This window comes from Maniola hyperantus, chromosome 15 (assembly GCF_902806685.2).
Source record: "Maniola hyperantus chromosome 15, iAphHyp1.2, whole genome shotgun sequence".
Taxonomy (NCBI): domain Eukaryota; kingdom Metazoa; phylum Arthropoda; class Insecta; order Lepidoptera; family Nymphalidae; genus Maniola; species Maniola hyperantus.
The window spans coordinates 9,399,550-9,414,338 of NC_048550.1; the positions used below are offsets into that span (position 1 = coordinate 9,399,550).

The 14,789-nt window shown below is 35.1% G+C and overlaps 1 protein-coding gene across 1 annotated transcript in view; it reads left to right on the forward strand.

The window, feature by feature from the left end:
* The window catches only part of LOC117988679 (serine-protein kinase ATM-like), a 33,577-nt gene that overhangs the window by 516 nt on the left and 18,272 nt on the right, over nt 1-14,789 (forward strand). The window contains exons 2-14 of the mRNA XM_034975846.2: nt 155-414; nt 971-1,064; nt 1,717-1,881; nt 2,392-2,618; nt 3,355-3,453; nt 3,901-4,134; nt 5,028-5,164; nt 6,152-6,391; nt 7,055-8,151; nt 8,293-8,720; nt 8,798-9,256; nt 9,615-9,932; nt 14,208-14,785. Coding sequence (XP_034831737.1) covers nt 214-414; nt 971-1,064; nt 1,717-1,881; nt 2,392-2,618; nt 3,355-3,453; nt 3,901-4,134; nt 5,028-5,164; nt 6,152-6,391; nt 7,055-8,151; nt 8,293-8,720; nt 8,798-9,256; nt 9,615-9,932; nt 14,208-14,785 — 4,277 coding nt within the window. The 5' untranslated portion in view covers nt 155-213. The remainder of the gene's footprint in view (nt 1-154; nt 415-970; nt 1,065-1,716; nt 1,882-2,391; nt 2,619-3,354; nt 3,454-3,900; nt 4,135-5,027; nt 5,165-6,151; nt 6,392-7,054; nt 8,152-8,292; nt 8,721-8,797; nt 9,257-9,614; nt 9,933-14,207; nt 14,786-14,789) is intronic.

Here is a 14,789-nt window from a genome sequence, read left to right on the forward strand (position 1 = left end):
GAAACAGGATTATAAAGTAGAGTGGGCAGCCTATTGTTTACTAAGTATGCCCTCTGTTCATTAATAAATAACATCTTTACAGTTCTTATATCTTAATCAATGATTTCTGTGTAAAAAACATTTCATATTTAGTAATATTTAAGATTTTTTTCAGATTGTATAATGCAGTATCCCTAACAGTCTTATGATACCTGACTTTAAATAATCATAAACATGTCTTTAGAAGATACTGTGAGACAAACATGTTCCAGTTTGACATCTGTTCGTTTCACGGACAGAAAAAAAAGCGCATTCATATTAAAAGATTTCCTTACACAAAATGCTGTGCCTGCGTTGCTAAGCAGCAACACTCGGAAGAAGTCTGGTTATAGTTGGAATCATGTATTTGGTGATATCCATGATTTTATTATAAAGGTATATAATTACTATGTATCTAATATCTATAGACATACAATTGTGTTGTGATGTATTGCAATCAAATATATTATGACTCGAGATAGGCAAAGCCCATACATTCATATTTTAAAATTTGAAGACATAGTAATTATCATATTAATTGTATCACTAGCTGTAGCATCTAGCATTATCCTCTAAGTGGATCTACAACTATGTAGAATACCTATTTTTCATTTTCTTAAATTGGCTTGAATTGTAACCTGTTTGCTTTGTCAATAAATAAATAGAAAAGATACTACTTTATTTTATACTAGCTTATGCTCGCGACTTTGGCCACGTGGACCACACGAATTTCAAACCCCCATTTGACCCACTTAGGGGTGGAATAATGAAAAATCCTTTCTTAGTGGACACCTACACTTTACAAAGAACACATCCTCCAAATTACATGTCTCTAGGACCAGCGGTTTAGGCTGTGCGTTGATATATGTCAGTTATTCAGTCAGGACTTTGAATTTTATATATACAGATTTTGTAGCTACTATAACTAAAGTTATCTATTTTTCCTTTGCAGGAGACTGAAAAGCATGATACAAAGAGTTTTGATAAAGTTACAGTACCTCTTTGTACGACTCTGTTGCATTCATGTGTTGCTGGTGCCAATAAAGGTAAACTATTCGTCCTGCAGCTTGTATTACAACTTACAAGCATACTTATAGGCTGTGATTACACCTGTAAGTTTTACTCACATAACTAATTGGTGAGTAAAACTTACAAAATTAGTTGACAACACCATTGTTCATGTATTTATACAAGTGTTTATAGTTTAAAGAATATCTTTTTGCCTTTCCTTTTCCCTTCCAAGTGAACTAAGTACAAAACTTTTAAAATAATAATCAATTGCTTAAAACACACATAAGTTGGAAAAATTATAGACTCATGCCCAGAAGTGAACCCTGGGCCCCCGAGTATAAGTTGCGGCACGTAAGTCTAGCGCTAAACGAAACGTGGAGGGGATAGCCACGCACTTCCAGTGTACAGTCGCGTTCTGAATTGTATTGCTATTGCTGTTAATTTTTGTTGTTCAATAAATTTTTTATTGTTTTTTAAATTAAATTTGTTGCTTAAATAATAGCCAAATACTATTAATTAATTAAAGTTAATTGTTTTGCGTGCGCAACAGTACCCATGCGCAGCTATCCCGTCCACGTTTCGTTCAGCGCTAGACTTATACGTGCCGCGACTTATATGAGGCAAATGTCTGAGCCACTAGGTGTACTTATGCAGAAAAAAATTAAATAAAACCTATTCCTATTTTAGGTCAAGCTTATATTAAGTGTAAACTAATTATGGATGCATGCTTGCATGTGCTGAACAACAGACAAATGAGGGAAGCTATTGGAGATGCATATTTAAGTTTACTATACAAACATGTTCTGCCTGTTGATAACTATCTGGGTTTTATAGTACCAGCTGTTTGGGAGAGTAAGTAAAATACTTCTGAGATGATAAAATCGTGAAATTCTTGTATTGTAAACATTTTTTTTGCACTATTTTATTTGTTATAGTTTATTTGCACTGTAATAGTTGAAAATTCTCACAGTAGGTATGTGTAGGTTTATCTATTGCTGCTATAAAAACAAATTCCAAAATGGCTGCTGTGTAAATTTAAAAAGCGGGTTTTGTGCATATTATCTAGTTCATTATAATAGTATTTTCAATTTTCAAAGTAAGATAACTATACCAAGTGGGATATCATATGAAAGGGCTTTGCCTGTACATTCTAAAACAGATTTTTATGCATAATCGTTTTTGATTTATCGTACAAAATGGCGGAAAAAATACCCGAGTATGGAACCCTCGGTGCGCGAATCTGACTCGCACTTGGCCGAACAATATTCGGTTGGTAGTCCGGATAATCGCGAATCCGTATAACCGAGGGCCGGATAATCGAGTTTCTACTGTATTTAAAAATTTATCATGGATTTTTTTTAGATTTATTAGATATCGCCATGACCGCATGTCTTTCTAATCGTACTTTGGACGACCTAATCAAAATAAGGCTCCTGTGGCTCGTTGTAAAGAACGCCATCGCCTATTGCCATTTCACCAATGCGCTGCGGGACTCCCTATTAACGCTCAAGAAATGCTGCAACATAGTGTTACTTGACAAAAGAGTGCAAGAGTTTGTCATTAAAATTGTGCTTTCGGTACTTGAAACGGTAATTTTTTCCTTTATTTATATAGTTATAATACTAGATAAAAGCTGTGATAGCCCAGTGGTTAGGACATCCGCCTTCTAATCGGAGGTTGGGGGTTCGATCCCGGGCACCCACCTTAACTTTTCGTTCGAGTTATGTGCGTTTTAATTAAATATCACTAGCTTTAACGGTGAAGGAAAACATCGTGAGGAAACCTGCATGCCTGAGAGTTCCCCATAATGTTCTCAAAGGCGTGTGAAGTCTACCAATCCGCACGTGGCCAGCGTGGTAGACTATGGCCAAAACCCTTCTCACTCTGAGAGGAGACACGTGCTCTGTAGTGAACTGGCGAGGGGTTGCTCATGATGATGATGATGAATACTAGATGATCTTCTGGGATAAAAAAATACCCTATATGCGTCTTCGGGATGTACCTAAGCTATTTCTTCACCAAATAGATGTTTGCGACTTCTGTGTGGGTTTAGGTTATATCTGAAAATCCTGTAGGAACACTTTGATTTTCCGGGAACAAAAGTAGTCTATGACGTTCCCCAGGACGCAAGCTATCGTTGTGTCTTTTGTCAAAATCAGTTAAGCGGATTCGCCGTAAAAAGCTAGCAGACAAACATTTCGCATTTATGATATTATTAGTATGGAAGTATACATTCTTAATAAACTAAATATATTTAATACTATGTTATGTGTGTTGTTTTAAACTTGATTGTTGTGTTCAAACAGCCTTATATTTTCATTTAAGCTATCTACAGAAGTTCGTCTCACAATGTGTGAATTCAGTGAAAGTATTTTACCATCGCTATTGAAGCTGTACGAACCAAGTATGGAGGAGAAAAACAAGGTAAGGTTGTTTTATTTTGCATACACGGAGAGAAGTTAATATAGGGCTCTCTCTGTTACATAATCCCGTACAAATGACAAAGACAAAAAGTCAGCGGGCGTTAACCATTTTGAGTGACCAACGAGCCTAAAGTTTTCCGTACGAAACATGTTATAAGTCCCGCAAATTGCTAATGTGCGTGGCCGTCATTTTAGTGACGTCAGCACTAGACTGAAGTTTCGAGCTGATGGTATATTTTTATTTCGGCTGACGTCAAAATGACGTCATTTCGATGTTAATGAGGCATGGTTCCAGCGCAATAGCAATTTGCGAGACTTGTAGTACGGAAAACTGAACAAAGTGTTATTTCTTATGTTAGTGCTATGTATGTTAGTGTTATGTACGTTGTATGTATGTTAGTGTGTGAGTCTGACTCGCACTTGACCGGTTTTTTTTCTGTTGTTCCAGTCCTTATTATTTAAGCTGTTCAAAACTGCAATAGCCATCCATCAGCCAAGGGGCAGATTACAAAATTCAAATGGCACTTTAGCGTTTAATTGGGACGTATGGAACAAGCATTTGCACAGCATGTTGGAAATTGTCTATTTAGAAGTCAATTACGTGCAAAAAATGCGGAAAAAGAACGAAAATTCGATGAATTGCGAGTATTTTTATCATGTCGCTGCATCGACCTTTTATCAGGTATTTATTACTAGACTAGATTAGCGATGGGCCATTCATTAGAATAACAATCGCATTATTCGATAACAATTGAACAGTCAAAAACAAACGTTTTTTTCCATTGTTCAATAATTGCAAAAGCTGCGCATGCCCCTGGTTCAATTGTTACTTGCCGCGCGGGTCTGGGTCCTGGTACGAATGAATCGAAAATTATATGCGATTGCGCAATTGATTCAGATTTTAGATTTATTTGTTCAAGACTGTAGACTTAGCAATGAATTAATCAAACAATTGAACAATCGATTCGATTTTTATGGGATTTTTTTGTCAAAATGAATAAATCGACAATCGATTGTTCGATTCATTTGATTGTTTTTTTGCAACAATCGCCCATTGCTAGACTAGATGATGTTCACAATTTCGTCAATCCATCCATTTTCTCTACTTTTTGTAGTATCAATCGTCGACTGTAACTCTTTATCTCAAATTCATCATGTTGAGTTTGCTACGATCTGTCTGGATCTGTTACCATCCAAAGCTTTTAAAATTGTATTTTTCCCATAAATAACTGTTTTATTGACATTTACTTTTTGTAGTGTGCTAAAAGTTGAGTACAGTACGCGACAGAAAATAATGTACATCGGCCTTTAGAATGACATTTCGGCTTTGTAGAGCGTTGTCTCTGTCACTCATACCTATATGACGTTTTGTCCGTCTCAATGACAGGGACAACGCTCTAAAAATCTGCAATCTCCTCCTAAATGTCGATGTACTCGTATATTAATTTCTGCCGCGTACTGTATGCAAAATGCTTTACATATTTTTTGCCAAACCATCTGAAAAAATCACCATATGTGTTTTTTTCTGGCACAAAGAGATGTATGGAACAACTTATGTACTTACTTCTTTTACAGATTTTTAATTATACGCCAGAAAAAGAGAACGTAGATGAGGCAGTACCTTCAGCAAAAAAGCTGAGATTATCTTTTAACACAAGTAAATCATTTAATGATCTTATTGAAGATCAGCTTCGGGCTAACCCTGTTCCATGGTAAGTAATATAACATGCCATGAATATTGAAACTGTAAGGGCGGTTACGCACTGCATACGATCCGAATCCGTGAAAATACGTTCCAAAGTAGTCCTAGAACTATTTGTGTGGTAGTTTACGCATTACACCCGACTTCTGTCATCCGGTTTCTCTCCGTCATCCGTGAGTCTCCAATTTGGAAGAAATTCCGACCGAAGTAACCGTTCGTACTGTTTGTACGAACGCTTTCGCATTACCTCGGATAATGTAATAGCGTGGATTTGGATCAGAGATCGGATTAGTGCATAAGCAATATATCCGGATTCGATCCGGGTTTTTTTATATCCATATTTTCGCGGATTCAGATCGGATGCAGTGCGAAACCGCTCATAGGGTTAGTGTGAGATTTTACATCCCGCCAACCTAGAAATTCATTCCACGCACATGCAAACTGTGGAACCAACTCCCTTCGGCGGTGTTTCCACTAGATTTCAACATGGGGTTATTTAAGGGCCGGATCAACAAACCCCTGAACGACCGGCAACGCATTGGCGGTTACTCTGGTGCTGCAAATGTTTATGAGCGGCGGTAATTACTTAACATCAGGTGACCGGCCTGCTCGTTTGCTGTCCATTTTATTTAAATCTGGTGAAATAAATCTTGATGTTATTGAAAGCATGAATTTTAGATCCATTTTACTCTGACATTAAAGTGTTTTAACGTTCGAATTCGTCTCATAGGAGATATAAAATCTCATACTAACCCTACAGAATAGACAGAGAGTTTCTCTCTCTATTCTGTAGGGTTAAGAGTTAAATAGTCTCAAGAGAGATTCTGGATGTCAAGCGGAAAATGTATATTTATTATTTGGTTGAAATAAAGAAATTTAAAACATTAAAAAAATAACAGTTAACTTTAAAACTACTAACCCTACAGAAGTTCTACGAGAAAAAGATTCATGTCGCCCTAAAACATTTTTTCTAAATACTTTCTTATTTTGTTTACAGGGTTGGAATAATACAAATGTACGTAAAACATTTCGGTCAATCTATTACGTATATCCAGTATTTATCGCTAATAGGTGTTCTAGAGAAAACTATATCAGATACAAAAAAAAATGTGAACTGGGAACGGTTAGATGAGCTAACTTGTTTGACGATAAAAAATATGCTATCCCTATCCGGCTCAGACGATGTCGATTCAGGAAATTACAGTGTTTTCCTACCCCTGTGGAATACGTGTGTAAGGTAAGGAATGTTTTGTACACACTATGAAACCTGAACCATTAGGCCTAGAACACACAACACAAATCAATCACTCGTCACTGATGCATTGAAACCGACTTGCGGTAATTACGTGAAACTAGTTTCATCTTTGGGGTACTTCTGTTGATTATAAGGATGTACCTACCCACAGCGTATTTCTTTTACGCTTCTTTCTGTGTCGCAGATACTGACCGTACTGAGTACTGTGACCGTATCAGCTCTTGTTAACCGATCTATAGGTTTACCCCTTGCGCTTTCATTTTTTCCTTGTGGATTCCGATTAGTATTTAATTTAATTTATATTTAGGTACAGAAGTAAAATTCAATTAAAAAAACACAATTTATTAACACAAAACCAAATACTTTTACAATTATCAAACTTTTAATGATTGGAACAAAATTTAACACGAAAGACACAAAAAGTAAAAGTCAGTAATAAAGAAAAACATAATTCAAACCAGACCACGATGAATACAGCACAAAAATCAGTAGCGAAATGAGCCCAGTGCTCGCGCGCGCTCAGCTTTTATAGCTAAGCTCATTAAGAGAGGTGGCGTGACCTAAGATTATATTATTTTTTCGTGGCACATAGTGTAGTGCATTTCACCTCATTTTCCTATCTTGAATGACAAATATTTATTTCAGAAATGCTGCAGTCACCAGTGCAGCACAAAAAGCCATACATTCAGTTTTGCAAGTCATTCTACATTTAGTGCCATTGAAATATGAAAACGTGAAACCATTACTAGTCCCGTACATTGAAAAAGGGATGCCAGTAAATGATCATACTATAGTAACGCTGAATTGTTTATTCCACAAATTCTACAGGAAATCGTGTTATACAGACATAAGGGAAAAATGTTTTGCGTGGCTAAAATATGGGAGTGTAACTTCTATAGATATCTCGAATTTAAATTCTTTTTTGTTAAGGCTTTTGATAAATGATAATATACCCCTGAAATCGAACTGTGATATTTTAAACCACAATGATGTTTATAAGGTTTTGTTTAATACCACCGATGATAGTATATTGTATAGCGATTTCGAATATAAGATTACTGAAATAGCAAAGGTTGCCACCGAAAATGATGTAGAGAGTGTTGAAATAAATTCTGTTATGTATAATGTGATACAGGTATACTTTGAAAAAATCCTGGCTGATAATACACTACAGTTAGATGCAAATAATCTCAAATTAATAGAGTATATCAAATATGTACAAATTATAATTATATTTTTCGATGCACTCCTAAAGTACAAATTTAAAATAAACACTGAAGTAAAGGAAATGTCGCTTTATACCAAATTTCAAATCGCCTTAAAAATCCTATACGAAACACTAACACGAACTTTAAAAAGTGATGTACAAATACGAGACAAAGTCTTACTTCTGAAAGGTGTTCAAGATATGCTTCTAAAAGAATACGATCCAATATTAAATGTCGAAATTCGTTCCCACATCCGAGATAGTTGCTTTCATTGTCTTAACGACATCATAAAGCAAAATATAAATTTAGAAGATGATTATTGTGAAGAAAGTGAGGACGAATTTAATATAATTGGATTAAAACAGAATTGCATTTATGTGTTGGTAGCATATTGCAGAAAACATTGCAGCTATACAGATGAGGTTCTTAAATGTGTTCTTGACAGGGATTTGTACAGATTTACCACAAATTTTGAATATGCCTTCCATTGTATTAATATTTTAAATGATTCAACAGTGGAACAACCACCTTTAGGTAATAATTTTTACCGTCAAATAATATTCCTAATTCTAAATTTTAATGCTTTTTTAACTGAATAAAACTCTTCGTTGATTGTTAGTCACCACAATCGAATAAATTTGATAGGATTATTTCATAAATTAATTAAATTTTCAGAACTAATATTTGGGTTGATGCTAAATATGTGCAAGGAATTGTTCAGAAACCCAAAAATCACACGGCGTTTGCTTGAAATACTTTCTGGAATGCTCGAGCGAATATGGAGTCAGAATGACGATATAATCCGACAGAATTGTATTATCATGATAAAAAGCTATCTTCAACGGTGCTCCGAGAACTATTACCCACCAAATGTCGCCGCTTTAGTTTACGAATGTTTGGCGAAAATTATCCAATTGAACGGTACTCATGATCTGGATATCATTGATTCCTTTAAACAGACACTTTTAAAAAAAATAGTGGAAAATAGTGAACACAAAATTAGATTGTACTGTTCCCATCTCCTGAGCATATTAGGCCATCATTTTTCCGACTCCGATATATACCTTCTGGCCGAGAATTTGTTGAACATATTTACTATTGACGTGAGTATTTTGAGAAACTAGAATATGTTTATAAATTATTGATTTTGAAAAGTTGTGAAGTTTTATGTCTTTTCTAGGTAGCTGAAAATAATGAAACAGTACTGAAAGACGAAAAACTTAACAGAACATCCACAGTTTTGCATACTTTCTTCATATTAGGCAAAACCAAAAAGTCGGCGATACACAAAATAATATTAAAAGTACTAAAATTTCAAAATGAAAAACCGATGGAAGCTCATATGGTCAAAAAAGTTCTAAACATGCTGACCGAAGTGGTTACAGATAATACTATTGAAGTATATATGAAAAACAATGTATTGCGAATACTACAATATTGGTTTAAAGAAAACATTAACTTTAAAAAATTGCCGTTGTATTTGTTTGGTTTCGACGACATGGATGGCCTGCTAGCAAATCATGTAAATTGGCTCGTTCCTGCCGATATTCTTTGGAGCCATAACGGGATAGTGGCCGATAGTAACGTTTTAAAATATGTAACAGAGACAACTTCGGTGTCTACTGAAAAAATAATTGAGGTAAATTATGTATGCATATATTAAGCATATTTTTTTATAGTTTACCTAATGTGTTCTCAGGCTTTCAATATCATACCTACTATTCTAATGATTTAATCCTAAGCTGGATAAATAAAATAAACTACTCTAATAATGTCAACAACATTTACGCCTAGTACAGTACTAATCTAGTGAGAAATCCAGTCCAGTCCTGTAAATGAATAGAAAGCCGAAAATGTGGACAGCGATATTGTCCTTTCAAGTTCAACGCTAGAATGAAATTACTGAATAGCTATTATGTAAAGCGAGCATTAAACTTTCCTTTGTTTAAGCAAATTAACACCTGACTTCAAGTTGAAACAGATTTATTATTTTTCAGGCATGCTTTTGCAACTTAATCGCCTTGTGCTTGCCTCACATCGTCATTGAAAAGTACAAACTCGAAGACGCGGAACATTTCAGTTCGAGAGAAACAGCGAATGCCCATAGAATGTTTCAACTAACAAGTGGGATTCTAAAGAAAGAGAAATGGAGTAATTTGTTCGCTGAAAATTTGGGTGAAATAATGCTGATATCTGCTACGCATGTGAGAGATTGCGTTGGTGCTTCTGAACTTTACGGCGTGCAGCTTGTCGACAATGCTGACCCTTTTACATATTCTCCAAATGTGTTTTCGGCTATACTCAAATATTTTGGGGTAAGTGAGTTATCCCACTGTTTCGACACTGCGCACTGCGTCACCTCTACAGAAATTTCCCATTCTGGGGTCCATAGTGAAATGCGCTATTCGGTGACCTGCAGTGGTTGATCAAAACAGCCTTGGGTCGTCCGAACCATGAAGTGACCTATTCAGTCAGTACTCAACATGTGCAAAATCACCTTCAAATCAAGCAATTTGCCTGATCGGTATTAATGGTATTCTGCCCCCCAATTGTGTAAGAATAACCATTGGTTGATTCGCTGTTTACATTTTTTCACAGCCAATCAAGGGGCAGAATTCTTGACGATTGCGATAGCCATGAAATGGTTATTCTTACACAATTGGGGGGCTGTTTTGTGTATGTGCTAGTATGTGTATTTAAATGAGCAGACTAGGCCGCAAGAAGATTCAATCCAAAGAAAAGTGGATGTCGCCAAGTCACAAATCATATTAAGATTTGCTTTAAATTCACTGAATCGACACTGTTTTAATAATAAATTATATTGCCGGATTCTCCTTATACTTCTCAACCCGGAAATTGGGTTTAATTCAAATTAACTTAACAACAAATTAAATTACTTCTAGCACAAGTTTTACTTTTAGTTGGAGGGGAAAGGGGAATATTAGCCAAATCTACATTGCTATTTTATTTAATAAAAAACTGCTTCCTGGGATACTTGATATAATTTATCTTGAACCATAAAGATTTGAATAATAAGCTTGAATAATAAGAATAAGTAGGATCTAAGTTCTAGTTCATTACTCTCCCCCCATTGTTTAATTTGCGAGTCCTTTAGCCAAAATTATATAACAAATAATGGTGCCAAATACCTTTTCTTCAAACAATTTCAACATAATATTGGTATTAAACTTAGATTTTACACATCTACTCCTGAACTAGCACATACCTACCTACAAAACCCGGAAAAATATCTTAAAATTTTAGCTCAAAATATTAGATCTATAAATTGCAATTTTAATAGTTTTTTAACACTCTTAAAGCGTTTAATGTTTGATAATGACATCATAGTTTTAACTGAATGCTGGCTACCGTGTAATAATAATCAAATTATACCAGCCATTCAAAACTACTCTACGCGCCACACTACTAAGCACCTTAATCAGAGTGACGGTGTTGTCGTTTTTATTGATGCTGATATACAACATACCATTGAAGAGCCAGATTTTCAACTTTCAGCCTCAGGATTGATTATAAAACTAAACTACGACATTGCAATTCTTTGTATCTATCGATCCCCCTCGAATGATAATATTGATACATTTATTGTTGCTCTTAGCAACATACTTAGCTCCCTTGCCAAATTTAAAACAGTAGTAATTACAGGTGATTTAAATTTGGACATCAAGTCCGGTTTTATAGATTCTCGTTCTCAAGATTACCTTAATACGCTCGCTTTTTATGGCTATTTACCAGCCCACACTTCAGCAACGCGAGGCAACAACTGTCTAGATCATGTCATTCTGCGTACTAAAACGCCAGCTATAACGCTTATTCTTGATACTTCTGTTACTGATCATTTTTCAACTTTAATAGCCCTTGTCAAACATATACGCACATCTTCAGCATACAATACACTTACAAAAGTTAACTACGAAAGTTTAGATAAAGCTATTGGTAAACTAGATTTATCATATATTTATACTATACTAAATCCTGACAAAGCTACTGACTGTCTTATTAAGTCACTGACCCAAGCTATCTCCGAAAATACAACTATCTTAAGACTCCCCAATAAAAAGAGAACCTTAAAACCCTGGATTACCCAAGGGTTATTAAGATGTATGCGAAATAGAGATTCGATGCATAAACAAGTCAAAAAGTTTCCAGATAATGAAGTCCTTAAACTTACCTACAAACGGTACAGGAATTTTTGTTCTAAGGTTTTAAAAAAAGCGAAACGCTTATATGACTCACAAGAAATAGATAGAGCAGGAAATAATATAAAACAGTTGTGGGATACGCTTAAAAAAATATGCTTCACTTCAAAACCTAAACAACACAGCCCACAATTGTTAAGTTCTGACTGTACTACTCTTCAATCTTGTAATGATGCTAATTCTTTCTTCGTAAATATAGCCAAAGAACTTGCTGACAAAATTAGTCAAAGTTCAGCAACTACAACTTTTAGAACAGTCTCGACCTCTGTTAATTGTTTGTCTTCATTTGTATTAGATCAAACAGACACTGAGGAAGTTATTTCTGTTATTAAATCGTTGAAATCTAACGCTGCCACTGGTTGGGATGGGATTCCTCCAATAATATTAAAAAGATACTCACAAATTTTGGCCCCTATTCTATGTTACATATTTAATCAAAGTTTTGCTTTAGGTCTGTTTCCAACAGCCTTTAAAAAGGCAATTATAATTCCAATTTTCAAAAGTGGTGATGAAAAATCTATAAATAATTACCGGCCGATTGCGATACTTACGGCACTGTCAAAAATCCTAGAACGTTTGGTTTGCACAATACTAGTCCATTACCTTGAGCACTACAACTTGATTTCCACCCAACAATTCGGGTTCAGAAAAAATAAAAGTACAAACGATGCTGTTCTCGAACTCACAAATAACGTTATTAGCCATCTAAATAATCGTGACAAAGTTCTAACCATATTCTTGGACCTTGCGAAGGCCTTTGACACAGTTCCCATTCCTACTCTCTTAGTCAAGTTAGAAGGAATGGGTATTCGTGGTAATCAATTGAAATTCTTCCGTAGCTACCTTACTGGGCGAACACAAACGACAAAAATCGATAATAACTTGAGTAATGAGCTACCAGTTTCTTATGGCGTCCCGCAAGGTAGCATACTTGGCCCGACTCTCTTTCTTGTCTTTATCAACGACCTCTGCAACCTTCAAATTCCAAATGCCCAAATAGTCTCCTTCGCCGATGACACAGCAGTTACCTTTCATGCTAAATCTTGGACTGGACTTGAAAAAGCCGCTCAACTTGGTTTCAACACTGTCCACGACTGGCTACTTTCTCATTTTTTAACTCTCAACGTTACCAAAACCAAATTTATGACCTACTCAATACGTTCTAATTCACAGCCTACAACTCCTTTAACCATCAAAGTTCACTCTTGCTCCAATAGGCTAAATGCCAACTGTCATTGTGACTCCATAGCTTCTACTGATAAAATTAAATATCTCGGTATTGTTCTGGATCAAAAATTAAACTTTAAAGACCACGTCGACTTACTCACTAGCAGGGTGCGAAAATTAATTTTTATTTTCAAAAATCTACGAAGCATTGCAAATTCTACTGTGATCCGTAATGTGTATTATGCTCTTTGCCAATCAATAATTCTATACTGCATCACATGTTGGGGTGGCACTGCTAAAACTATTTTAAAGCCCCTTGAAATTGCTCAGCGGGCTATACTAAAGGTGGCAACTTTTCGGCCTATCCTCTTTCCTACTACGTTATTGTATAAGGATTGTGGCGTCCTTAGTGTCAGAAAGCTTTTTATTTTAAATATAATTATACACCAGCACAAAAATACTCCATACAGATATATTGAAAAGCGGCGTCAAGATAAGATCTGCACCTTACGTGCGCCTAAATTAGCCTTTACAAAGCGATTCTACTACTATCTTGGCCCATTTCTATATAATAAGATTAATGCAGAATTACCCATCTTTAAGTTGCCGCTTACTCAGTGTAAAAAGAAAGTTATATCCTTTTTGTTGAATAAATCTTATGACGAAACAGAAGATTTCTTACAATCTATCAGTACATCTACTATATTCTCAATAAATAATAATAACTAAAGTGAATAGAAATAAATATAATTTATTTATTTTTTAATTATTTATTATTTTAATTTACTTACACAACATTACTTAATATACACATAACCCACCCCTACACATTTACACTTACTCACACACACACACACACACACACACACACACACACACACACACACACACACACAAACACACACACACACACCCATAGATTTCCTTTGCAACAATCTAGGTTCATACGTTTATTTAAATGTAAAACGTTATAGATTAACAACTTTCTACAAAAAATTTATTTATTTATTACTTTTTAGATAACCGAGGGAGAGGGCTGGCTATCCTTAACACAGATCTAAAAATCTAGCTAGGATAGCCAGTTCTTGATCTTGTAACATTCATAATATTAAGCACTAATTGTTCAAGATCAAACCCATGTATGTGTGTAACTATATGATTGAAAAATAAACGTTTTATTTATTTATTTATTTTATTTTATTTTAGGCACTTATCAATGAAAATATTATGCAGTATATGTGCGAACACCAACCATTGGTCATTTTAAATATTCTGTTTAAATTGTGGAACAATACGTTGCATGAGCACGTTTTCGAGTTTAAAGTCCTGCATCTTCACGCTTATATCTCTTTCATCAAGAATATTCCCTTGGGTCAAACGACAGATGCCATTTTATGCAATTTGGCCTGTGACAGTATCGCTCATGGCATTAAAGGATCAAAAAGTAAAGAAGTGATCAAAATATTCGTTGATGCACTGATGATGGTTATTACGAAAATTTTAACCGAATCGCCTAAAAGTGTCGATAATATTCAAACGTCGGTTCTGCCTAAAATTGTCTCCATATTAATCATCAAAACCGAGGAAGGATTCGCATCAGAATGCAGATCTTTACTGAAATACCTGACAGAGGATATGAAGAATTATTTGACTGGGAGCGCGGATGTCGTTGATTTCGTTAAATTTATAACTGAATTTAAAGAAGAAGAAAGTTGTCCCAGCTCTTCAAGAATCGATTTTGAGCATAAACTTAAAACTTATACACTGAATTTGTCTAACCCAAGGTAA